Genomic DNA, 27204 nt, shown 5'->3' with positions numbered 1-27204 from the left:
ATCTGTGCAGGTCACATTGTCCAATTGAGTTCCATTCTTTTGTTATAACAAAAGTCTCTGGTCTTGGCAGACAGTGCTGATGTGTCCTTGGCACTCACAGCTCTTCTGTTTGAAGACTGGAGCTTGTATTCCATCTCATCCTTCCCTCCCCCCTAGTTCTTTGGCAAGTTGAAAAGCGATAATGTTTCCAACAGCATAAGCGTGCTTCAATCTTGTAAAAGTAATAATCTAAGGGATTGGGTATAAGAGCACTTTGATGGAACTAATTATCTAAAGACATTATGAACTTAACTTCATTAGAAGAGTTCCCATGAAGGAAAATGTCCATTAGTTTGAAGGCTTTAATTTGCAATCAGCAGAGAATTTGACTTAGTGACATAAACAGACCTTTCCCATTTTATAATTTGTAAATTTATATGTTCTTAAAACATTTTACTTAATGCCATTGCAATATGTGACCGTAATGGGATACGGTTGTTTCTCAATGATGGAGAGCCGAAGGTGCTACCATCGGCTATCGTCAATCCTGATTGGTCCATAGACTGAGAGAAATAGTTGCAGCCTCGCCTCTACTCCTTCTGCCTAGTTCCTCTCAGTCTATGGTCTAAATAGGCTGGTAGCTTCTTAACTGTTGCTGTTTTTCTTCCAATCTTTACTAAAATAGACAATTGATTAGGCTAATTTGATCTTTAATACTAAATTTTTCTTCAAAACCTTGATTGTGTGTTGCGGTGAGCGAGAGAGGCATCGGGCATCGTTGCTGCCTCGCAGGGTGCCGGATTGCAATCGGCTGGATCTGACAACTTTAACAGAATATCGAGGCTCCACTGCAGAGGTAACAGGGTGGCTGACAGGTTAAATGTTGCAGACTTGTTGCTGTAGCCCCGGGCAGCGGGAAAAGCCACAGTTCTTTTAAAAATACTTTTCCTGACAGATATTCTCCTTCCATTGCAGTGGGTCAGCAGCCACCACCAAAAAAATCGCAGGAGTGAGGGACTTGCGCCGGCATTGATCTTGTAGGGGGCTCCTTGCAAGTTGGCTGAGTGCGGTTATGCTTCGCCGTGGCCTTCAAGTGCCTATTTTAGTGTGCCCACCATTTCTAGCGAAGCGGGCAGACGTTATCTGAGCGGTGGCCATTTTGGACTCTGAAAGAGAAGCAGTGGCCATTTTGTAACACCACGAGGCTCATAGTTAGGAGAGTAGGCTGAACTTGACTTTGGACATTAGAATCTGTTGGGCCACGAGTCAAATAGAGGAAGGAGCACCCATTGGGTGGATTTTTCCGCAGGGTTAGCAGTAGAGCACACCTGATAGGGAAATTGCAGGAATGGATCCCAGACAGGAGGAAACATCTGAACTTCAGGGTTCTGAGGTTTCAGCTTCCAGGGCTAGACCCAGGGTCAAGGCCGCAATGACCACAGTGGCACAGAGACAGTCTAAGGCCACACTGCGGGACGAATAACGTAGACAACGTGCTCTGGAAAAACGTTTGGCCCAGGCGGAATGGCTGCTCCAAGATCAACAGGAGCGTGGTAACAGGTCTCGTTCCAGCGCCTCTCACTCTGGCTCATTCTTAGCCCCATCTCCGAACAGAGAGGGTGGACGTTTCAGGATGGATGTTTCCCCCTCGCCCTCTGTCTCCCCTAGGGCCATTAGGGGGGTCATGGGAGATCCATTAAAGGGCTCAGGCATGAAAAATCAGAATAGAGGAGATTCAGGTCCCAAGAAATCTCAATCAGACCCAGAAGGGGTGCCGATGGTAAATAAAAGGTTGGAGACGGCTCTTCCACCTGGAGAGGGGGATGTCCTGGGATCTCCCTCTTTCGCTAGTGAGGGGTCAGTGACTGGAGAAGAGCCTTTGTGTGGGCTGCTAAGGTCAGACGATGAGGATTTGGAAAAGCAGGACACCCTAACTTTTGCTGGTCTCTTTCAGCCTTCCTTATTTAAATAATTAAGCAAGGCAAAATCTACAACTAAGCTGGGCGGAGGTTCTACTCTTCCTGCTCGAAAAGACTTGAGGCAGACTATGTTCGCCAAGACATCCCTAGATAAGGAGGAAGTTCCAGCTCCACCTCTTTTCCTGGAGGTGGTCAAAAGTCAGTGGGCCCAACCTGGCACATTCCCAAATCCTGGGGTAAATGACAGGAGGTTTTATAATATGGATCAGGCTTTCTCCCAGGCACTCTAGGTGCCTATGGTTGACACCCATGTCGTGGCCCTATCATCCTCAGCAGCGGTAGTGGCAGGAGATGTAGTGGACAAGCTGAAGCCTGAGGATAAGAAAGCGAAACTCATCCTTAGGAAGGGTTTTCAGGCTTCAGCTTGGGCCATTAAGGCAGCAGCCGCTGCCTCCTTTTTCAATGGAACTACTTTGTTGTGGCTGCAACAATTGCAGGAGCGCACCTCCCCAGAGGATGCCCGCACTATGAAGGATCTCAGTAAGATCATTGTGGCAACCCAATATTCCGTGGATGCCACTCTTGATTCTGTGAAATTTGCTTCTCGAGCTTTGTCTGCCTCTGTAGCCTCAAAACATCTCCTGTGGCTGAAAAACTGGCAGGTTGATAATAAGTCAAAGTTTCACGTAACATGTGCACCATACACTGGCGGAAAACTCTTTGGTGAATCCTTGGATCCAATTTTGGTTGAGAACAAGGAGAAAAAGAAAGTTCTCCCATCTATGACCAAACGCCAGGTCTTCCCCCTTCTCTTCCGGTATGTTTTAGAATCTTAAATAGAATGCAGCTCTTTCATTTTCAAGTCGAATTATTGATAACTCTAGTTCTTTATTCACTTGTGTATATTCTAGCTCCATTTTTTCCATCTTCTGATCTGTTTGTTCTATTTTTGTTTCAATGTTCTAGATTTTCTGTTCATTGATTGCTAAGGCATTCTGTATCTTTTCAATTTTATCATCCACGGTTTTAATATTTCCTTTCAGTTCTTCCATTTCATTTTTCATTTCATGATTTGTAGCTGTCACTTCTTGGTTTTTCATCAGTGTCTCTTGTATCATTTGGAGCATCAATTGCATACTTTGCATTGTTGGTGCTGGTCCTGTTGTTTCTGCCATCTTTCCGCCTTTCTCCAGTCCCAATGCGCTCTCAATTGATCTTTGATTTGAGGAGGGGGTGTTGCCGAAGTCATATTAGGTGTGGTTTTTTTAAATTAACTTTCCTGAAGTTGCCATTCTTATCCCCCTATTTATCCTTGTCCACAATTGCATATAAGTTCTACTTTACTTCTACTTTATCAGCAATATCAATGTTATCAATGTTATCAATAATTATATATCTCAGTATTTAGCAATAATTAACCTTCCTTAATATCACGTTTCAATATCTACACATTCTTACGTATTATTCCATTCTATTTTGATCCTTAATTATCATATATCCTAGAATTATATATCACACAGTTATCTTATACAAATAGATGTCTCTCAATTGTATCAATTATAAGGGCAATAAGTAATAAGTTTCTCTCTATGCATATATATCAGCTTATATCACCGGTTTCTTCAGACTGCAGGATTCAAATTTTTGATCCATTAGGTGTCACCCTCTGTTCAGTATCACTGTTCGTGTCAATCAGTTAATGCAACAAGTCCAGCGACAAAGGAAAATAAGGGTGGGTGGGTGGGTAATGAAGCTCTCTAATCGCTCCAAAAAAGCAAGAAGAAAAAAGTCAACAAGTCAACAACCAACCCGAATGTTAAACAATCCTTCTGTACTTTACACATCTTCTCAACAGTTACTATGTCCTACTCCTGTTATCCATGCCGGGTTTTTGTTCTCCCTCTGGCCAATTTAGTTCAAGTTATTTACGCCGTCAATTCCAGGTCAGTAATTCTGCTCTCACAGCTTTTTGGCAAAAATCTGAAAAATCTCCTTCCCAGAGCCTCCTTCTTTCCAGCTCACCCTCTCTGCCAGTTACGCGTTGTTCTCCTCTTCTTTGGGTTGTCAATAATAGTAACAGATAACTCGATTTCAACTGCTTTCTCTCTTTGCTTCCTTCTTATGCGGTCGCCATTGCTCTGGTCCTGACAAAGTGGCAGGATGATTCCTCGTCCGTTTAGTGGGTTTCTCCTGCTGCTGCGAGGATTTGCCTTATCACCCCAGCGTCTTCAGAGTTCCCCCCTTAATCTGTTGGTCCTTCCAGGATCCACAGCACTCAAAATGAGCCCAAACGAAGAAGTTAGAGTTAGAGGTCAGGAGAGCACGCTGATGTCACCACAGGAAGTCCAGGAGCAGTCTACTTTAAACATGGTTAAAATTAAAAGAAAACACTACAATAAAATTCCAATCTGGACTTCCGGTTCCGGTTCCAGTACGCGACGGGCAAGCTTTGCTCGCCCCGCACACTCCTGGTGGGCTCCCCTTTGATCGGGGGGGCACAGGACGCCCTGGAGGGGCTCCTGCCGAGGGGGCGGCGTAGCGAGGGATCCCCTGTGTCGGCGGCGGCTGGGGGGGGGGGCCCGCATCACCCTAGGCACCGGGAGGCAAGAGGGGAGGCGCCGTGGCAGCCGGATGAAACCCAATATTCGAAGGATGCAGTTGCTGTGCGGTGAGATGGAGATTCCCCCCGTTCCCTTTGATGACTGAATGAAAATAAAAAGATTGTCAGCTCTTTGGAAAGGTTTTCAACTTGTGGCTGGGAAGTGTGATTGGAGGGAGGGGGATTTCCCCCCCCCCTTGGACAAGCGGCTTGAAACTGTTTTGCTCCCTGCCCCCAGAAGAGGGGGGGGAGCCCTGGAATGGAATCACCCTCGTAGCAAATAGCAGATTTCCTTTACTGAAATTGTGAAATGAGGTGATGATCTGTTTTACTTTGAAAACTTTGAAAACTTTTGCCTTTGGATCCCGGAGCTGGCAGGGCAAGATGGCACACTTCCGTTGTCTTCATGTACTTTGAAATTTGACTCCACCTACAGAAGTTGCTGGCATTTTGTCTTTGTCTCCGTGGCACTCAGAGAAGTTTCGTGTTACATTTTATCCTGGACTTGGAACAAAGGACTTTACTGCTTTATTGCCTAGGTCCCTATTTGCCTGGGCTCCCTGCCTCGCGATCTCTCTCGGCTACCCACCTCCCCAGTTGTTTCTTCTCTGTACTGACATCTTCATCTCTGAGCTTTGATTACCACAATGCCACCCAAAAGACCACCACCGGGGAAGCCGGGATTTGCGGGCTCCGCCCCAACATCCTCAACGTCCAGCCCCAGCGGACAACAGACACTAACTTCTTTGCTCCAGCCTAAGCCCTCTGAGGTGGACTTTCAACAGATGTTTGAACAACTCTTAAAGGGGCAGGAGGAATTAAAAAATCAATTGAAAGAAATGAATGAGCAGCTCAGAGAGAATAAAGACCATGTGATCCAAAACTCACAGAGACTGGAACTTTTGGAGGAGGGGACTGCTGAGATGAAGAGAGAGGTGAAGGGGGTGCAGAAAGGAAATCAAGAACTTGAGAACCACCAGATAAAAACGGAATTTGAACAAATGTCCTTCTTCCTTAGGTTTCAAAATGTAATTGAGGCTGATGATGAAAATTTGAGGGATATTATGGCAAATTTATTGGCTGAATTTATTAAAAAAGACAGACAACAGATGGGGTGGGACATGGACCTGGTTTATAGAGTAAACTCAACATATGCTAGAACACACAATGTTCCAAGGGAGGTACACATCAAATTTCTTAGAAAGAACACAAGAGATGAGATTCTGAGTGCACAAAGGGGGCAAACATTAAAATACAAGGATAGAGAGATAGCCATTCTGAAACATATCCCAAAGAAAGTTAGAGACAAAAGAAAAAAATATTCGCTCTTAGCGAATAAATTATACCAGAAAGGGGTGTGGTTTCGATGGCTGTTGCCAGAAGGTATGCTAATATTCTGGGAGGACACGAGAGTTAGAATCAACACAACCACTGAGGCTGAGGCCTTTATGGAAGAAAATTAAGTCCTCCTAGATAAACCTGATGACACTATACCGGACATACAGGACACGGGAGGTGCCGGAGCTCTGCCGGGGGGGGGGAGGGGGGGAGAAGAGGCAACATTGAGAAAACTCAGATCACAAAAATGAACTTGAAAATCTGTGTGATATAAAATGATTGAAACTCTTTTAAGATGAAAGTTTATATGCTGACAAAATAGTACTAAGTAATAACAAACTAATGTATTAGTAAATGAAAGTTATGAGAATGGGGGGGAGGGCCATTTCCTGCATAATGTAACTGTCAGAATTTGTACTTCATCCATTACCCCTTTCCTTGAATATTTTGTTTTAAAAACCAATAAAATTTTGTTTAAAAAAAAAAATTCCAATCTGGTTATCCACTATGGAAGCACTGATCTATCCAAACGTGCTAGACATAAACAAAATAATAAGATACAAAGGTATATTAGACAATCAGGAGAGGTTAAAAACAAGGCAAGAACTAAAAAATGAAGGAATAGATATAGACTGGTGGTCATACCTACAAATACAGGCGAGAGACAAAAAAAGATCGAGAAAGAGACGGATTCTATAAGGAGCCACAAGAATTAGATAAAATTCTACAGGGAACTGAAGAGAAATTGATTAAAAAAATATATCACTACTTATTAAGATTCAAGATGGAAGAAGTAGTAGTGAAAGAGACTATGATAACGTGGGCGACGAATTTCGTTTATACTATAGAATTGGCAGAATGGGAATTTTTTTTGGAAATAAACTATAAATTAACAATGACAATAGCATACAGGGAGAACATATACAAGATCATCTACAGATGGCATCTACCATCAGCGAGAATTGCAAGAATGTTCCTGGAATGTTCACCAGCCTGCAGTCAACAACATGGAACGTATTTATTTTATTTATTTATTTTATTCGATTTCTAGACCGCCTCCTCTCCCCGAAGGGACTCGTATTATCATATATGGTGGACCTGCACATCTGCAAAAAAATACTGGACAAAAATAAAAGACTGGTTGGAAGAGATCACGGCACATCAAATAGAATTAAGACCGGAACTATTTTTATTAGGAATAATAAAGGGGAAATATGAGAAAAGAATTAAATACCTTATTCTACACATAATTACAGCAGCAAGAATCTCATATGCACAGAATTGGGAAAATAAACACATACCAATGGAAGAAAACGTAATTAAAAAATATTGGATTGCGCTGAAATGGATAGGCTCATGAAAGAGCTAAAAGATAGAGGAACCCGAGTATTACTCAGTATGGGACTTATGGTATAAGAGGAAAGAGGAAAAAAAGTAGGAAAGCAATAAAGAGAAGAAGAAAGATCAAGAAACTACAAAGCAAATACAAAACAGTAAAATGAATAAGAGGTGGAAATACAAGATAGACTGTAGATAAAGATAGTATGAAATAAGAGGCATAAGAGAACTTAAAGGATGTTATATATGGAATTAATAGAAAAGATATAAGAAACAAAATATGTATATAGATATATATATAAGATTTACATGTATAGATAAAGGAAACACAATGGATATGTAAAAGATGTAAAATGTGTTGCAAAGATATGATTGTATAAACAAAATAAAAATTAAAAAAAATAAGCACCGGAGAGTTAATAGGAAAAAGAATGATGAAAGGAGAAGTAGAAATCAGAATTATTTCAGATAGTAATTATAAACAGCAATTAGAACACAAACATTTGTTCACTGAATAATTAGCTAACATCATTACATTATTTCTTGTTTAATTTTTTTAACGCTCCCTTATGCTGAAGAATTGTCTAAATTAGATCACCACAGGACATTGATTGAATTTTTAAAAATTCCTGTTTATTTGCAGGAAGTTTTGATATAATGTTATTAATGAAGTCCACTGCAGTTGTAGTCTGTGACTACGGTAATATCAGTATCGTTGGAATTGTGTTGCAGGCTCTTTTCATCATCTTAACCAGGAATGTTTCATAAGTATTCAAATATTTCTGTTTATGACAACACTTACAAAGGTAATTTAAATTGCTATAATAAACAGAAGTAATCCTTTCACTTTAAGTTGCCTGAATTAATCAATGCTACGTTAAAGAATCTATGAAAAGATTACAGCTTGGTGTTATATTTTTCATACATTCTCTGGGAATCATTCCATTGCAGATAAATGATGCTTCTGTTATGGAAAAGTATTGCACCCTAATGCATTTATTCATAAAATGGATATTTAAAAAAAATGTCTGAAGTATGCAAACCTAAATGACTTCAAGGTTATCTGCTAACATTTTTGTGTGTGGTGGACTTAAGTATTTAAGCCATGAGTTTTGAAGGATCTTGTCACCAGATGGAGACAGAAGTACAGATATGAAACATTAGCCTTTTGATAGAACATTTGCTATATTCCGTTTAGAATTTAAGTTGTTGCCACTAGATGGAGGCATACTATGATAATTTAAATTTTCAGAAATGTAATAAGCTTCCAGATGCTGCTGCATACATTATTCCACTTGTAAGGAATAATTCCACAGTAAGAGTTAGAAATAAACACTGATGATGATTTCTTTTTGGAACCCTTTATTTCATGTTAGAGGTTGCCATTACCTACCAGAAGCTAATTTATAAATTTTACTTTTTTCCATTCCTTTAGATGAAGGTGAAAAAACCTGTGGCCTCCTCAAATATTTCTGAACTTAGAGCTGTGGTTGTTCATCCATACTTTCCTTAAAAATAAAGTCAGATTAAAGATTAGTAAGAGAAAACAAAACACAAAAAGATGATTTCTCTTAACCTCAAGAAATTGATTAAGAAACTATTTACAAATATTGAATAAATGGAGTAGAAATATAGTCCGCCTTTTAAGATTGAAGATAGACCTTCCTTATGAAGCTCACTGATTTTACATCTGTAGATTCATCCTAATGAAGGATTAAAATGATTTTGGAATCCAGAGAGATTTTTTTCTTTTTTCACAGAGTTAAACAGGAGAATACTGCTATCATGTTTCCCTAATTCTTGTTTTCTTTAGACTAGCTAAACGCATATCCTGCAGCCCAGTGGTGGATTCCGGATCCCGTTGCAACCGTACTGGTTGCAACGGGCCCCAGCATCCTCCACATGAACATGCGCAGCGTGCGCATGCATCTTACCATCCAGCAATGCCTCTGTGAGCCTCCGTGACGCTCCAGCTGCTCAGCGGAGCGTCGCACAGGCGCTGTACACGCTGTAAGCATGCGTGGAAGTGCCGAAGAATTTAAAGACAGATAAGGAACGCGGTTGGTTTAACTTTAATTTTTAATTTGGTTACTTAAAAATTAGCTTTGTTAATTTCTAGTTATGCTACCCATTTGACAGTATTCAAGCAGAAAGAAGTAACAAATACCATCTCTGCTTACATAATGGAAGTGATTTTTACCTGGTAATGACTTTTGAAAAAGTTCAAATGAATCATGTTGAAATTAATTTTAATACACTTCATATTTTGAAACTGCTTGTCTCTCTGAGCTTTTGTTAGACCTGAAGTTTGAATTTCCACTGAATTAAACCAATAAATTACATGGTTGTAATTTTTAAATAACTGGATTAGTAAGAATAATGATTAATTTTGGCTAGAACATATTCTAGTCCCTACATAGAATAATCACAGTAGTTTAAAAGAGAGAAATGTTGTATCCATGTTAATGAGAACTTTCCTCCAGGATTAAGTTTTTCTTTTATTTAAGTTGAATGATAAAATTTAATTTGTCTCATGTATGGAGTTGATACTGTATTTTATTGATAAAGTTCTATAATCATAGATTTCAATAATTGCAGAAGGGCCTCCAGAGACAATATTTTACTATGAACAATCTTAATTATACATTAATTACACTTTTACAGCATCTGGAGCAAGGCAGTAACTTGGGCAGTATGTGAGATACTTTATTGCACTATATTTTGAGATAGCAACAAAAATAGTATTCAGGATCAAATGCTTTAAGATTGAAGTTACCATATTTTTCGGAGTATAAGACGTACCGGAGTATAAGAAGGACCAAGGATATGAAGAGGCAATTTTTTAAAAAAAGTAGATAGATAGAGAGAAAGAGAGAGAAATACAGTAGGTAGATAGGGAGAGAGAGAGTAGTTAGGTAGGAAGGTAGATAAAGGGATAGAGGGATAGAGAGAGAAACAGAGAAAGATAGAGAGATAAATACAGTAGATAGGTAGGGAGAGAGAGGGTAGGTAGGTAGATAGGTAGGTAGGTAGGTAGATAGAAGGGGGGAGAGAGAGAAATGCAGTAGATAGGGAGAGAGAGGGTAGGTAGGTGGAGGGAGGGAGAGAGAGGAATACAGTAGATAGGTAGGGAGAGAGAATAGGTAGGTAGGTAGGTAGATGTTTCCAGGTGTATTTATCTATGAGCTGGAGAAGGAAATCGCTGACAATCTGCAGCACCTAAGACTTTGTTTCTGCTGGCACAGCACTTGATCAATGTAATTCTCATCAATCAGTTAAACAGCTTTCCAAAAGGAAAAAAAAGTTTTTGCACTCTGCAAACCTCCACAAAACAGCCCGGTTTCCCCCCCCAAAAAAGGCATGGATAGCCTTATGGGGGCTTGCAGAGTGCTCCTAGGGGCTGGGAGGGGGGGAATTGAGCAAAAAATGGCCCTTTTTTTTGCTCATTTTTGCCTTCCCCAGCCCCTGGGAGCTCTCTGAAAGCCTCCATAAGGCTATGCACGGCCATTTTGGTGAAGGGGGCGGGGGTTTAGGAGGCAAAAAATGCTGTATTCGATGTATAAGACGCACCCATATTTTCAGCCTCTTTTTTGAGGAAAAAAGGTGCGTCTTATTACTCCGAAAAATACAGGTACTAGGTCGCTAGTAAATTCAAAAAACTATCTGAAACATTTTTAAATGGCACTTCCAAATTATAGTTTAAGGTTATAATTCTACACAATGCCATTCAATTCCTTTGATGCTGAAGATCTATAGCTAACTCACTTTTTTAGAAGATCTAAAGTAACAGGCGATAAAGCAATAGTTTAACTAGAATGAAGGAGGTTCAATAGTTTCCTCAAATAGCATGTTAATATGTTGGAATGAACATAATCCTATTATCTTGCAACATGCATAACATTTTGTTTTTTAAAGCTAATTAATTAAAACATTAAAGCTTATTAAAGCTACTATATTGTTCATAACTTTATAAATATTAGTTTGTTAAATGAAGATAATAAATTTTCATTCTTCGTGAGTGTTCTTGCTGCTATTGTCAGCTTTACTTAATTGAGCAAGGCATATATATATATATATCTTCCATTTTAAAGTCCCTGATAACTGTATTTTAAAACAAGTTTAATTTAAAAAACAAAGAACTAACAATCCAGGCAAACTGTTTTTAATAGAACTTCTAATAGAAATCCATAGCCATTTCTTTTGTTGTACCGCAGGTCCTTGGTACTTTTCTCTCCTTTTTAACATCTACATGAAGTTGCTGGGTGAGATCATTCATCATCATGGGTTGAAGTATCATCAGTATGTGTATAATATACTCAACTCTATATTTCCACCCCTGGTGATCCAAATGATGCTTTTTACTGCCCTCTTATGGTGCCTGGAAGATGTTGGAGTCTGGATGTGGGGCAACATGTTTCGACTGAACCCTGGAAAGCTTCTCTAATTCTGAATGGGTTGCACAACTCCAAACAGATCCAGTGTGCAACTTAGGGGTTCTCCTGGACTTGCGATATCTGATTGATAAGCAGGTAGCAGTTGTGACTGAGAGCGCTTTTGTGCAACTTCATGTTGTGTGCCAGTGGTACCCTTTCCTGAATTGGGATACTCTGCGCTCTCTCAACCCTTGAACATGTCACGGTTGGACTATTGCAACACTTTCTACACTATTGTAATTTATTAATTTGTAATAATTAATAGAAATAGAAATGCACACACCAACATACATTAAAAAAGGCAAACCACCTCTGTGTTATTGACCAGAAAGCTACCTAGAAATATTTATATAGTTACCAAGAGCTAAGATTGACTGGAAGGAGACTATTTTTTTTATGAGTTTTCAGCTGACTTCAAAGCATATGATGGGATAGTAAAATTTTTAAAGGCTTAGGGCAAAATCCAAATGGGAAAAAACTGATATAGACAGTGTGTAATTTATTATTAATAGCAAAACGGGAAAGAAACTCATTTGAAGCATTTCTGCAATGTAATTTTTCTCATAAGAAGGGAATTTTCTCAATGTATTCATGCTTGTTAGTCACTTATGTATAATAGACTTTTCAGATTTTTTTTTTCAATATTGAACAACTTTCAACCTGTTTACATGATAAGGCCATTCTTCTTCCAAACACTATTGTCTGTTTTAACAATAGATAAGAGGATCAATCCAGAAGCAATTAATGGGGACCCTGTTCCTCCTGAGAAATCTAGAATTGCTTTTCCCTGTCTCTTTTCCATTGAGTTGGCAGGAATGGAGACATCTATGATGCAGCTGTCCACAACCTGACAAATGTGTCATTTTGGTCTTCGTCTTCAGTGATTTTATAGAATTCTATATCTCCTCATCTGATATACTTTGTAGGATATATTTTAGGCTGTAATTTTAAATCATTAGTTTTACATGACTGAGTAGGAATGCAGTGTTTCCATTAGTTTTTGTATAGGAGCTATACTAACTTTCCCATGAGAATCTTCATAGAAAAAAATGGTGAAGGTGAGTGGAAGATATGAAACATGTTATTTACACTGTCTTTTTGGCTGTGTTGTATAAACCCAGTTCATATCAAACTTGCAGTTAATGGATGTAATGTTTTTATTTTTTTTTTGATAAAAGAGAAAAACAACTGTTCCCAATTAGCTCATTAGAAAAATGTTGGTCCTTGACATTTTCCCATATAAAACATGCCAGAATGACATGCATTTCTAGTCATCCCTCATGTGCATGAATAAGAGCACATGCATGTGTATATGCTGTACCAGAAATCTTGTTTTTTAAAGTAGAAGGTGATGGAAATTTAATGGAGTGCTTGAGAAAACCCTTTTCTCTCACTTTGATAAGAATGCCTATGTTTTGGAGGCATGTTAACTTTCGGTTTCTTGTTTAAATTCTTCAAAAGTGGGAATTTTAAAATGACAGTTATAAATGAATATAATTCTCCAGAGGGTTCACACATTTTAAGACTATATAGGATTATAAAATAGTACAGTATTTCACAATGTGGAAACTTACTGCTTTGCCTTGCCTATTCAATGTGCTTATTCAGTGTATAGCAAATGCCTGAGAATCACATTTGTGATTAAAACTGTCAGAAGTTTATTTAACCCTCAAATCATTCCTAATTAATTTCTTGTCCCTTTTTTATTTTTCAGGTTGGCCTTCATTCTGTGATGTAATCAACTCTGACACAATTACATGTACTGATGACTTCTCATTTGGGATGCACAGGGTGGAAACAAGCTGCACTGAGGTCAGTTTAAAAACAACAAAAAAGCCAATCTAATGTTAAAAATTTTTTTTGTAGCAGCTCTAGTCCATTCACATAGAAAAACTTAGTTATCCCAAAATTAACCATTGTCTGCCTGGTCATAAGCATGACAGCTGGTAGGTATAAAAAGTTAAAGTCTAATGAGAATCTATATTATCTAGGTTGAACTTTATTTAACATTGTGTACAGAAGTGACCTAAATCAGAAGGCTTAGTAATTGTCCTTTAGGCAAACATCCTTTTGAGGTTCTCCTCTGACCTCTGCTCTCTTAAATCTAAATGCAAAATGTGGCTAATGGGTGTTACTTTCATCATTATGAATAGTTGAGGAGCAGTACTAACAGAAATCCAGGAATTATTCTCATGTATCTTCATGTATCTTCTCCTTATCTTCAAGTTTCTTCTGCCAAAATACTTGAGTGATTATGTTAAATACTGTTTTACATTATATGTCTCATTCTAATTCCTTTTGACTGTTACTATCATCTGTCTTCCATAACATTAATGGCACAATGCAGACTTATCAGGGAGAAAAGGTTATTGAGCAAAATAACAAATCCCAGAAACAGAAGATATGGTCAATTATAAAAGAACACAAAAGAAATTTGACTGAAAGTCGTAAGTAGAAGTATTTAGAAAGGCAAATGCAATGGTGAATAAACAATTTAACTCAGTTTTTTTTACTGCAGTTGAACTAGTTTCAATTGAAATTTAAGTTTGATCTTGGTTTTATTATACGTTTTCTATATCGGTGTGCTAGAATTACTTAAAAATTGATATTAAAGTAATCATTTGAACAATCTAAGAAGCAGGCTTACATATTACACAGTTATTTTCACTTCCAGAGTTTTCATACTGGCAATCATCATAAACAAATCATAAATCATAAACAAATCATAAAATTGTTTTGGTGCTAGTAGAGCTGCACTCTGTAGGAAAAAATCTACATGGGGAGCTCTGATGTAAAAGCATAATTGTATTTATCTTTTTCTTCTACTTAAGACCTTCAGGTAAATTACTTGTGTGTATGTAGACAATTAACCACTTTCATATATTCCTGTTTCTGTGATTTGTTTTTCTGCTTTTCATTCCAAAGCAATCAGAAGGTAGCTTGCAATGGTATATAATAATAGTACATTATTATAAAAGGGTATTTAACAGGAGAGTAAATCATAAAGTAGCAGATTAGTAGATAGAAAATCAAGTAGAATGATTAAAGGATCATTCTTTTAAAAGAATATATAATAAATATATTTTGCATAATATTATGTTAGTTTCCAGGGGGAAATAGAAGTCCAATATAGCTAAAGTGAAAATGTGGTCTTGATATAAAATAAATTTGCTAGACAACATAGGTGTGTCTTTGGAGTGGCTATTCCTAGCTGGGAACTATAAAGGTTTAAATGAACTATGAACAATACATATTAATGTGTCTCAAAACTACCTTTCTTTGGGTATCGTATAGTTCTTTAATTGTACAGGCAAAGTGATAACAATGAAATATTTTGCCACAAAAGAACATACTATTTATAATTTGTTCTGTATAAAAATTATCTTGGAAATTTTGAGTACTCAGGGACCTTCTTCAGAAATGATGTCCTGAATCCTGACAGAATTCTATGGAATAATCCTGTACTTCTTGTTCAAACAGTTATTTTAGCTTTTGCGGGACCTCTTTGTAGAGTTAGTAAGTCACCTACCGGAAACACTTTTGAATATTATAATGTTACATTGTTACAGGATTGTAGTGTTTACTTACTGTAGTTAAACATCCTCTTCAGAATTAACTTCATTTGAAGAGGACAGAAAGGAACAATATGGCAATCTTAAACCAACTGTGCATCTTACATTATTCTCTTTCATTTGTATTGCTAAAGATATGACTCTTCTATTTGATATGTGGATAAACATATTCACTTTGTACAAATTGCAATCAAACTGTATGTATTTGAAGTACATTTGTTTAGAGTAAGTTTCTGAAAGGACTAAATAAAAAGGAATAATGACTGAAGGCCATCATTTTAAATCCCCCAATTAAATTAAATCCAATTTAACAAATTTAAAAATAAAGCTCATGTGTGTTAACTTTCAAACAACAATACATGTATCTTAAGTTTTCCCACTATGTTTTCTATATTTAAAAATAAACACAAATTATATTATTTTCTTTTAGTGTGGTGCTCATCTTGGCCATATATTTGATGATGGGCCACGTCCAACTGGAAAACGATATTGTATAAATTCAGCTTCATTAGCTTTTGAGCCTGCAGACAAGAATCATGCTGGAGAAGACAATGCTAGTTCTTCATCTGCACAACCAGATAAGACAGAGTTGTAATGGGAATCTGTTGTTTAAGATTGTTTTCCTAGATGACATGGAAAGAATATTTCTAAATGGTTTTCTATCTTACATACTATTTTTAAAATATACAAAAATGTTCTGCAGTATACAGCTTTTTCCCTGATCAAAATGAGATGCTAATTTTTTTTCTTATATAACCCGACATAACTATTTCACAACTTCTCTGCTTTGATTCCATAACAAATTGTCTTTTGACACTATGGTGTTGATTATTCATTCAGTACACAACCATAGTAAGAAAACAGTTTTCTAGGTGATTTTGTTTTGATTTGCACATATACATGGTTATGAGCGTTTCTTTAGTAAACATTCGAAGTTACGCAATAAGCGCCCCCCCTAGTGTTTATCTATCTTACATACTATTTTTAAAATATACAAAAATGTTCTGCAGTATACAGCTTTTTCCCTGATCAAAATGAGATGCTAATTTCTTTTCTTATATAACCCGACATAACTATTTCACAACTTCTCTGCTTTGATTCCATAACAAATTGTCTTTTGACACTATGGTGTTGATTACTTGCATTTTTCTTATAATAAGTCTGAATTATATTCTTTCATATTTTTCACTCTTTTCATTCAGTACACAACCACAGTAAGAAAACAGTTTTCTAGGTGATTTTGTTTTGATTTGCACATATACATGTTTATGAGCGTTCTTTTAGTAAACATTCGAAGTTACGCAATAAGCGCCCCCCCCCCCCCTAGTGTTTATGAGCAAGTCCCGAAACTACTAAAGTGCAGCACCACGGCAGCCCTTATGAATGACCACAGAGGCTCTTCAACATTCGCCCTGCCTATTTTCCTCCCCCCCACCCCCGAGTCTTCAAAGGCACTAGGCCTGTGGATAATCACCTTGCGAAGATCTAGAGACCCTTCACTTTCTTGGTCTGTTTTGGTGCTTCAGGCCCTCGGTGAGTACGCAGAGATTGAAGGCCTAAAGTACTGCAAGATCATGTGAGATCAGTATTGTGAGATCTCATGCTATTGATCTGTCATGGTGTCACAATACTTTAGACCTCTGTTCTCTGAAAACGGAGGCCTGGATGAGATCTGCAGAAAAAGGCTTTGCGAACTGAGGGAAGGCCTGAAATATCAAAGCTTTCCCTCCATTTGCAAAGACATTTACCATCCTTGCAAAAAGCCTTTGCAACCCAAAATGGAGCTCCACAGCTCCCTTTTGGTGTGTGCAGGCCTCCTCCAGCACTTTTCAGCCCAAAACAAATTTCCTTTGGGCTGTAAAATTTCAGACAAGGCCTACACACGCCAAAATGGAGCTTCAGAGGTGCGTGACAGGCTGGAGAGGACACCGCTTGCTAGATCTTTGCATAGTAAGTGACCCAGCGTGGCAAGTTGGGTGGGAGAAAAAGCAATTGTGGGGATCATGAGATATTTCAGTTGGTCGGAAAGGCCTTGGGTGGTCTTAAATAGGTGGCCTGTTCCATCACTAGGCCTCCCCCCATTTCCCACCCTGAAATATCTCATGTGCACTTAACGAACCACGCATCTGATTAGCGAATGCGTGGGCAAAAGGAGTGAGTGAGCTATATCCATTCAAGGTATAAGATTCACTCCCACTAATCCTCGGGTTATAAATTGAATGGGAAGTTTCCATTATTTTCATAACTCGAGGACTACCTGTAGTCAACTAACTGTCTGTAATTATTGTACCATTCCATAAATGAGATTGTATAATTTAGTATAATCAACCCAACTTTTGTCTTGGATTTTTGCAAAAGTATACAACTACATAAATGGCAACCATACATCCCTTTCTTCAGTTAGATAAATACTATTTAAAAAAAAAATTAAATAAGATCACATTTATATCGAACAGCCTAGAAAAGATAGTAAATTTATTTCTTTATGTAGCAGGTGGCTTTCCCTTGGAACAGCTTAAGAGGCCAGAGTAGTCACAATATATTTTTAAAAGCTATGGATGAAGACTGGTAATCATAGACCAGTTAGTTTCCTCATACTTGTAATGACAGTTTTAAAAATCCTCAATCCTCAAAATGTATTTTTCTCCTCAAAAAGTCAAAAGAAGAATCATAGTCTGCAAACGTGAGGAAGATTTTTTTTATTTTTTTTGTGATCCTATGTGAATTAGAAAACCTGTATTGCCTTACCAATTAGCATTGTTCTGGGAAAGTTAATACCTCATTAAATGGTACAGATCTTCCTGAAATTTCCCTTACAATGTTTAAGGGGCAGTGTGTAGATAGGAAAGTTCTATTGTAAGCATCAAATTGCTATGCTTACTTTACCTTTTTATTACTACTTGGGAGATAATCAGGTTGTATTCTGTTACTCCTTTTCAACTTCTATATGAAGATCCACTATCCTCAGTGTCATATCCACTTGCCTTAGAATAAAGAGACAATACTTTTTCATAAACAATAAAAACTATAGCAATGAGTAGCCATACCCAGTGAAAGATGGTGGTCTGTGGTAAAGTTTTGATGTGAGATGCCTGGTTCTATTAAGAGTGAGCAAGTTTGTCTTACAGAGGAAATGCTGAGTATGAAGTGTGGCCTAACCCTAATCACTGGGTTTGCCATGGGACCTATCCTGGGTCTCCTGAAGTGGGGTGGGAACATGACACTGTCCTCACTGTTGATTAAAAAACAATTAAAAGGTCAGTACAGTCAATCTCAGTACTTGTATTGGCAAGAAAACATTTTGTCCTTCAGCTGTGATGAACATATAATTTGTGAATTAGTCTCAGATTTTAGTATATGTATGACAGAAATCTCTTGCAATGATATTCCTACTTTCCACTTCATGTTACAAGGAAATTGGTGTGATTGCTGTGAAAATTAACTGTCATGCTTGAGAATAGCAGCATTTTGCGAAGTATAACGTTATCCTACTATTTAAGATATTTTTACTATAATTCATTACCTGTATCAAACAGATCACCTGTATCTGGCACACAAATATTTAAAATTGCTATCTATTAGCCTCATGCCTCTTAACAACAAAAATTGAATTATAGATTGATATAGGATTTAGGAATGCAACCATATACATAAGAGTTATTTATAGCATTATTCTAAGGTATGTGATTGCTTTCTCATTTGTTGGGTGAATCTGCCATTTGCCAAGAGATTGTATTTTTATTAGAAGTTAATTTACTCCAATTATATTTTCTGAAATGAAATCACTGATTTGTAACATCAGTAAAAATATGGGGCATTAATTTTTGACATAACTTTCTGTTAATGTTTCACTTTCAACCTATTTCTGTCTTCTTAAAGGAATGTATTCCTCAGCCTCTAATAAGCAAAAATGTAAGCTTTTCATAAGTTAATTTATATTTACAGTTTATGAAATGCAGTGAATTGAATCAGTATGGCCACATATAGGTATGCTATAAAAGCATAATTTCATTAATAAACAGAAGCCCTGGGTATATATTGTTTTCCATTAATAATATTTGTTAGAAATAATGTGAGCGTAACACTTACAATACCACAGAGCCCGAAATATCACTTTGTTTATGGCTTTGCTATACCTTGGATTGAGCGCAATATGTGACTGGGGAATCTGTTGGTGTCTCCTGGATATTTTGTATTGTGTGACTGATACTACTGAATGCACATGTTTCAGTCTATATCAGGGGTGTCAAACTCACATCACGGTGGTGTCACGTGACATATCAGGACTTTCCCCCCCTTGGCTAAACCAGGTGTGGGTGTGGCCAGCACCTGACACATTCGGCACACAGGCCGGGAGTTTGACAGCCCTGATCTATATTATATAAGAGTTTATACAGATATTGAAAGAAAAAGAAAAAGATTATTTTAGTATATTTGGAACTTGCCATCCAAACTAGTTTTTTGCTTTTAAGACATTAGGTTTTATTCAGTGAAGATGCCTTTTAATATGTTTGCTGAACACAGATATATATTTAATTTATAAATAAATATTTCTCTCTATATTCTTTGCTTTTGATTCATTATTTCTCACTCAAGGATGGTCTGTATCTTAGGTCCTATGTGGGGAGGGGGGCGCTCTGGTATTAAGCAGTCATTATAATGGTTGGGAGACAATATGAATTGTGGACTTCAATTCCTAGAGGGCCATCATTCACCACCCATGCATTAAAAGGAAGAAAAGCAAATTGATAACATAGAATATAATTATCTACACATGCCATGTTCCCAGGAATATACTTCATGTTTTTAGCTGTAGTTAAAGGGAGGAGAAATTGACAAAACTACTCTAATTTTATCTTTTGGGGGGGGGATATACAAAATTAAGTTTCTTAGTTCTCACTGAAATTGATGAAAGATTATTCATCAATTGATCAATGTAATTATCATAAATGGGATTTGATACTGCTCCTAAAGCCAAAGAACCATTAAAAGATATACTTATTATTTCTCAAATGCAGATGCTTTAATTTTTATTATATAATCCTAGAGGTTTGGCTGAGATTCAGTCATGTTTATTGTGGACTTGGTAGAGAAACATGGTTTGTATAAAATTGCTGACTTAAAAACACCCTAGCCAGATTTAATGGAACTTATTGTCAGCAACAGGTTTCTCATCGAGGCTCAATGAATTCAAAAGGATAGGATTTCTTAGTATTAAGTCCACAGAGTTTGTTTAGCATTACAAAAAAATTAGTATTATTCTTTTCAGCAAGAATATCAAGTTTTGAAGAATAAGAAGCCAACTACAGGACATTTGCAAAAAACAAATCTGGCATTGTTTACAGGTTAATCCTTTGATATCAACAACAAATCTTTTCCTATCGGTTCTATGAGAGAGCGCTTTGCACTCGCGCCTAACGTGCGCTTTGCACATGCACACAGCACTCAAAGACTGCCCTCGGTGTCAGGGCTGGTGAGTTGAGCTGTTTTTTAGCTCAGCTGAGGTGTGGTAATCCGCTCTGCTGCGCAAATCATCTGAGCTAAAAAACAAGGGAATATAGGACAGGCAACGACGGGAGCGGGAAGGCAGGGCCAACCAGAGGTGGTATTTGCCAGTTCTCCAAGCTACTCAAAATTTCTGCTACTGGTTCGCCCGAACAGGTCCAAACCAGCTGAATACCACCTCTGCCCTGGAATCAGCTGAAGGAATCACTATTTAAAAGATTAGACATTAACTAAGAATATACTTTCTGAGAAACAGATAATGTGGGTTCATATTGCACCCAACTTAAAAAATATATTTGAACTGACAACTGCATTTGTTTTAGAAATTCTGTGGGATGTCTTCAGAATTGTTCAAGCAAAAATAACATTGTGAAATATTTTATGTTGGTTATTTTAAAAAAGTTCATGCAAAAGAACTAAACTATCAACTATAGGTATGTATGCTTTTCAAGAAGCTTTGTTCATTCTGGACAAATGTTTTCATAACTACAGTTATTGACCTCTCAAGATTGTGTGCAAATAGTTGAAATACGTTCTAAAAATTCAATCATATAGAGTCAACTTTATAGCTTATTCATAGTTCTACATTTGAAATCTATGCAATGTTCATTTATTAATATATTCATGAACTACGCCTGTATAATAATGAATGATAAATATTGTCAAGATTTTCTAAAATTCTGAAAGGTTTTTGAACTTAAAGGTCTGTTAGGTTTGGGGCAGGCTGTTAAAATATACACTAAATTCAAAGTGACATTTAAAATCCCAAGGAAGAAATAATTTTATGTTTATTTAATTTAATACTTATTTTAAATACTTTGGAAAACCTTCTATTCTGAAAAATGGCCATAATCTGAATGTTGTGCTGCACTGAACAAAGAAAGTAGCATAAGAATGTAGTTGTATTCCTTTGTTGGATTGGAATCTCAAAAATTGGCACGCGAAGAAGGTGCCTCTAAAGAGAGAGATACAATTTAGAATATAGACACAAAGTAATGTGATCACAAATTTCATTTTAAAAATATTTCTAAATACAGGTAGCTGTGCATTATTCTCCATAGTGCTTGCAGGCACAGCCAAAAGTATTGGTACCTAAAGAATCCCAATTTGCTGTGAAATAAATTGAAACACACAAGTAAATGGCATCCATCTTTCTTAATCCATAATCCATAGAGTGATATTTTGCTTTTGATGGATGACTTAACACATTTCCTCTAAATAAACAAATGCTTCATTAATCACTGTCCATTAATGGCCATATAGATTACTGCAGTTGCTTATATGTAGGTATATCTTTAAAGATGCTCTGGAGACTTGAATCAGTATAGCATTATGTTAACTGGAACTTTATGGCCATTTTATGCCAGTTCTGCAGTATTTTTGGTTGGTCCCAGAGTTCACTTGCAGACCAGATTCAAGTTGCTAACATTAACCTAAAAATCCTTTGTGACTTGGGCCTCAGTATCTGAAGAAAACCACTTCCTGAAAATTCCAACCCAAACCCTAGACCTTGGCCAGGCACCAGCTCTCCTTTCTTGTTGAGGTTTGGAAGCAACTGTACAGAAGGGTGTAATCTTCTTAACTAATTCCCAGTTTTCACATTGTTTCCTTTATAAGGGACATCCAGTGGCACATTTTCTTTCTAGGACTAGACAAACATTGAAATAATTAATATATAACATACTGCAATAGAATTCTGTATCTAATTATATTTATATTACCTCTTTATGTCTATGTGCTCTGTAGTTTTACCCAGTGTTTTTATTTAATATTGTATTGTCGTTTTAAAGTGACTGCAAGTTGTTCAAGGAAAACATTTTTTAAAGGACGACAATATTTTTTTTTAATAATTTGTTTATTTTTTACTTTCAAAACAAACACAACACAAATAATCTTCCTTCTTTACAAACTGTAGAAAGTGTAACAGTTGGTTACAAAAGACTTTCGTGCATCCCTTCCACAGTCATCAACCATAATTCATATTAACTCAAGTATTTTAACTCAAATATTTATACATGTTACCATCATCATACCTCCATCTTCATTTGACTATAATTGTTTAAACATCCTTCATCATAAAATATACCAAGATTTAATACATAACCACATACTGGCATTTCATTTACTATTTCTAAAATCCTCCAATAACACTGAATCCTTATGTCCTATTCTAGCTAAACATCCATAATATTTAGTAACAAAATTTTCTAATCCTCCTTTCCAAATCATTGTTTACAATTTACATCCAGTTTCCTTATGTTGTACCCATACACATATATACGTTGTTATCATTATCCCTCCTTTATTTGACTATATCCTGTATCATAACATTTCCCCCCCTAATAATCAAGACTTAACTGAATCTAACTTAGTTCTTTTTTTTATTAACCTTTATATATAATCAAAAAGATTTCTAATCTTCCTTTCATGGGTACCATTCAATATTCCTATCCAATTATTACTTATCATAACACTACACGTTGTATACATTATTATCATTATCAATTATTTATTTGACTATATCTATTGTCACTAAGTTTAACTAGTTTTAAATTATATACTTCCATCTATCAACCTGTATCTTTCCAGTAGCAAAACAGTCTCATGTCTTCTGCCATTTGTGGTATCAATCCTCTAATCATCTCCTTAATCAAATTTGTATGGACTCCTCTTAGCAACTCATTGCTTATAAAATTTCTCATGTAATTTCGATGCCCTTCTTCTGTTTCCTTAATCAGCTTATCTTTAATTGTCAGTAGTGTTATCAATGATGTTGCTAATAAAATTTCTCTCTTTAAATTCATAAATTATTTTGCTTTTTCTTCTTCTGTGTCTTGCCGTCTGGGGTAGAGTTCCCCTCCATTTAATTCCTCTTTCAGTATTGCACTCTTTCCATTTCCAGGCACAAACCAATCACCATAAATATCAGCAGATTTAATTTCTTTATGGTGATTTTCCTCTTCGGTTTTTAGGATTCTAACCTCCACTTTTTCCACTTGATAAACATCTCCAACTCCTTCATCATATTTTACTGTTAGATGCTCTAAGTCTTCCAACTTCTTCTCCGTCCTCTCAAATGTGTTTGATAGTTTCTGAATTTCTAAGAATATCTTTTGCAGGCTTAAAGTTTATTTCTGCTGTTGAAGTTGTGCTATTATCTCCAGCTAACAAACACTGCTGCTCTGGCTTGGAAGGTTTTTACAAGATGAAGCATAAATTCACAGTAAAGTTTTATTTTCACTTTTCTCTAGTTAATGATATACTTCAAAGGGACATCTGAATGCTTTTCTTCTTATCATTCTCTATAAACAAGCAGTGACACCTTGGAGTGCCGAGCCAGGATAATCAGTAAGGAAAGTAGAAGTGTATCATTTCCAATGCACAAACCTCCAGCCTCCGAGTAGCAGTGTTATTGTTACAATTTTCTTTGTTTCTTTTTGTATATTTTTTATATTCCAAGTTAAAAAAAGGTCCGATTCTTGAATGAGTTAGAAAAACACCCACAGTAATGAAAGAAGATAATTTTAGTCCATAGGTTACAAAGAATAATAAAAGAAAAAATAGAATAAGAAAACTTAATCCATTCATTTTAAAAGGCTTGCATAAATTCCATCCATGAACATAGCATTTAAAAAGTAAGATAACCCACTGTCCAAAACCATTCAAAGCTTAATTCTGCCGCTTATTTCTTCTGTTCTCCAATTTAAATTAATTTTAAGTTTTTTATAGGCAGTCTCTTTTAAAACGGTAAAAATTCCTCACCAGCTGGAAACACTTTCTCTTTCCGTATCCTTCCATTTTGGATCCGCCCCAATTTCATCAGCCTTGGCTGGATTTTTTGTTGCTGGCTCGAAGAACTTCTCTTGCATCGATCAGGGACTTTGCGATGTCCCTGAGAGCAGCAAGATTTATTCTTCCTGTTCACTGTCTCTGCGGGACGGTTTAGGTCCGATTGGGCCACCCAGCGGCAAAAATATTGGCTGCGGTCTCAGAGCTTCGAGACCGCATGTCCGTATCATCGCGATGTTGGCTCCTCCTCAGGACAACAAGATATTTTAATAAGTAAAAATAAGTAAGCATTTTTGCATCTACTATTAGGAAAAGTGAATATGCTTTGATTTGTGTCGTAAAAGGGCAGCAATATTGTTCACTAAACAATTTATTTGTAACTGTAAGGAAGTGGAGAATAAATTGGGATTCTAATACTTTCCCACTCAAATGCTAAAATAAATTATTAGCAATAGCACTGTTTCATTGCTTCCCAATGCTTTACAGCCCTCTCTAAGCAATTTACAGAATCATCATATTGCCCCCAACAAACTGGGTCCTCATTTTAATGCCCCTTCAGTATTTCTTTCCTTATCTGGGATGGACATAACATTGTCTGCTGCTCTGCAGAATGTGTTGGGCTGATTAAACCAAAAATTTGGTAATATTTGAGAAGGGAAATTCGTAAACATTTAACTATATTTTTATTTAGCTAGCAACCAATTTCAATGAAACTCTAAAAAATTTACCCTATTCTTTAATCGTTTCTACAAAGTGAAATTATAAAAAAATAGGATAAAATTTTCAAGATTTCAAATTAAAATAAGGTATTGCTGCTGTGATTTCCACTATCTTTTTGGAACTAGAAATTCCAGTTGAGTTGATACAGTTATGGGACATTGGCATTTCTAGCTCCCTCTGCCTTCTATAGAGATTCTCAGTCGTCCAGGTCGTGATTGTCACAAAGGTGCTTTTTCCCAAAAGGACTTCCTTGATTGTTGTTTTTTTTTTAACATTTTCTCTTCTCATCCAAGAAGCATATTCAGTTCTAACTGTTAGAACATTAAGTGGAAGTTTGTGATGAGGTATATTTCTGCTGGAAGCTGCTCAGAAGGATAGATGTCTAAAGGCAAATACTGAGACTGGGTGGAGCTGCCAAATTCAGAAAGAGTGGAAGATGATGTAGTTCTGAGCTTTGCACATCCCATAAACCTAGCAGCTCGTTCTCTGACCCCAAGTCACAACCTGTGACACCACCAAATCAAAGAACAAAGGTTGGAGCAGCTTCAGAGCTGGGAGAGATAGCTGCCTTCACATTAACAAGCACCAGCTGGGCTAAAGAGGCATCAATTACATTGGGCCTTGAAAAGCAGTAAGAATCACTAAGGTGTTTTGCTACAGATGTTTGTTTCTCTCCTTTTTGCTCTCCATGCTGCTAATCTCTTGGAACAATCTGGTTTCTTCAGTCCAATCTCAGCTCCTGAGGGCTGCATTTTTACCTTTCCTTGTAGATCTTGATATAATACTTTGTTCTGTTTTTCTTCCCCTGCCCACTAGCTGAATATTTATCTCTGGGCTGTCAGCTGCAGTATATAAATGATTTGTTAGCAAGATTTTTCAAGATAAAATCATATACAGTATTTTTTGGAGTATACAGGTGAAACTCAAAAAATTAGAATATCGTGCAAACGTTCATTTATTTCAGTAATGCAACTTAAAAGGTGAAACTAATATATGAGATCAGACTCATTACATGCAAAGCAAGATAGTTCAAGCTGTGATTTGTCATAATTGTGATGATTATGGCGTACAGCTCATGAAAATCCCAAATCCACCATCTCAGAAAATTAGAATATTACATGCAATCAATAAAACAAGGATTGCACATAGAACAATATCGGATCTCTGAAAAGTATATGCATGCATATGTACTCAGTACTTGGTTTGGGCCCCTTTTGCAGCAATTACTGCCTCAATGTGGCGTGGCATGGAAGCTATCAGCCTGTGGCACTGCTGAGGTGTTATGGAAGACCAGGATGCTTCAATAGCGGCCTTCAGCTCTTCTGCATTGTTCAGTCTCATGTCTCTCATCTTTCTCTTGGCAATGCCCCATAGATTCTCTATGGGGTTCAGGTCAGATTAGTTTGCTGGCCAATCAAGCACAGTAATCCCACAGTCATTGAACCAGGTTTCGGTGCTTTTGGCAGTGTGGGCAGCTGGAAAATGAAGTCAGCATCCCCATAAAGCTCGTCTGCGGAAGGAAGCATGAAGTGCTCCAAAATCTCTTGGTAGACAACTGCGTTGACCCTGGTCTTAATGAAGCACAGTGGTCCAAAGTCCTGTTGCTCAGTGGTCCAAAGTCCTCTTTTCTGATGAGAGCAACTTTTGCCAAAAGCACTAAAACCTGGTTCAATGACCGTGGGATTACTGTGCTTGATTAGCCTCTCCATTCTTCCACCATACTCTGGGTCCTTGGTTACCAAATGAGATGCAAAAGTTATTCTCAGACAAGAAGACGAGCTTTATGGGGATGCTGACTTCATTTTCCAGCTGCCCACACTGCCAAAAACACCAAAACCTGGTTCAATGACTGTTGGATTACTGTGCTTGATTGGCCAGCAAACTCGCCTGACTTGAACCCCATAGAGAATCTATGGGGCATTGCCAAGAGAAAGATGAGAGACATGAGACCGAACAATGCAGAAGAGCTGAAGGCCGCTATTCTTGCTTTGCATGTAATGAATCTTATCTCA

General features: G+C 37.1%; 1 protein-coding gene across 5 annotated transcripts in view; it reads left to right on the top strand.

Moving 5' to 3' along the window:
- MSRB3 (methionine sulfoxide reductase B3) overlaps positions 1-19740 on the top strand; it is a 51374-nt gene extending 31634 nt beyond the window's left edge. For 3 of the 5 annotated variants that reach the window (XM_081957426.1, XM_081957423.1, XM_081957425.1), the window contains 2 exons: positions 6792-6854; positions 6918-8146. In XM_081957426.1, coding sequence (XP_081813552.1) covers positions 6792-6854; positions 6918-7195 — 341 coding nt within the window. In that variant the 3' untranslated portion in view covers positions 7196-8146. Of the gene's footprint in view, positions 1-6791; positions 6855-6917; positions 8147-13320; positions 13419-15608 lie in introns of those variants that run through there. The other 2 variants (XM_081957427.1, XM_081957424.1) reach the window with 1 other exon arrangement.
- The last annotated feature ends 7464 nt before the right edge of the window (positions 19741-27204 follow it).

The sequence above is a fragment of the Natrix helvetica genome (assembly GCF_964273705.1).
Source record: "Natrix helvetica genome assembly, chromosome: 6".
NCBI classification, from domain to species: domain Eukaryota; kingdom Metazoa; phylum Chordata; class Lepidosauria; order Squamata; family Natricidae; genus Natrix; species Natrix helvetica.
Note: the sequence above shows the minus strand (reverse complement) of the source record. Positions and strands in the feature narration are given on the sequence as shown.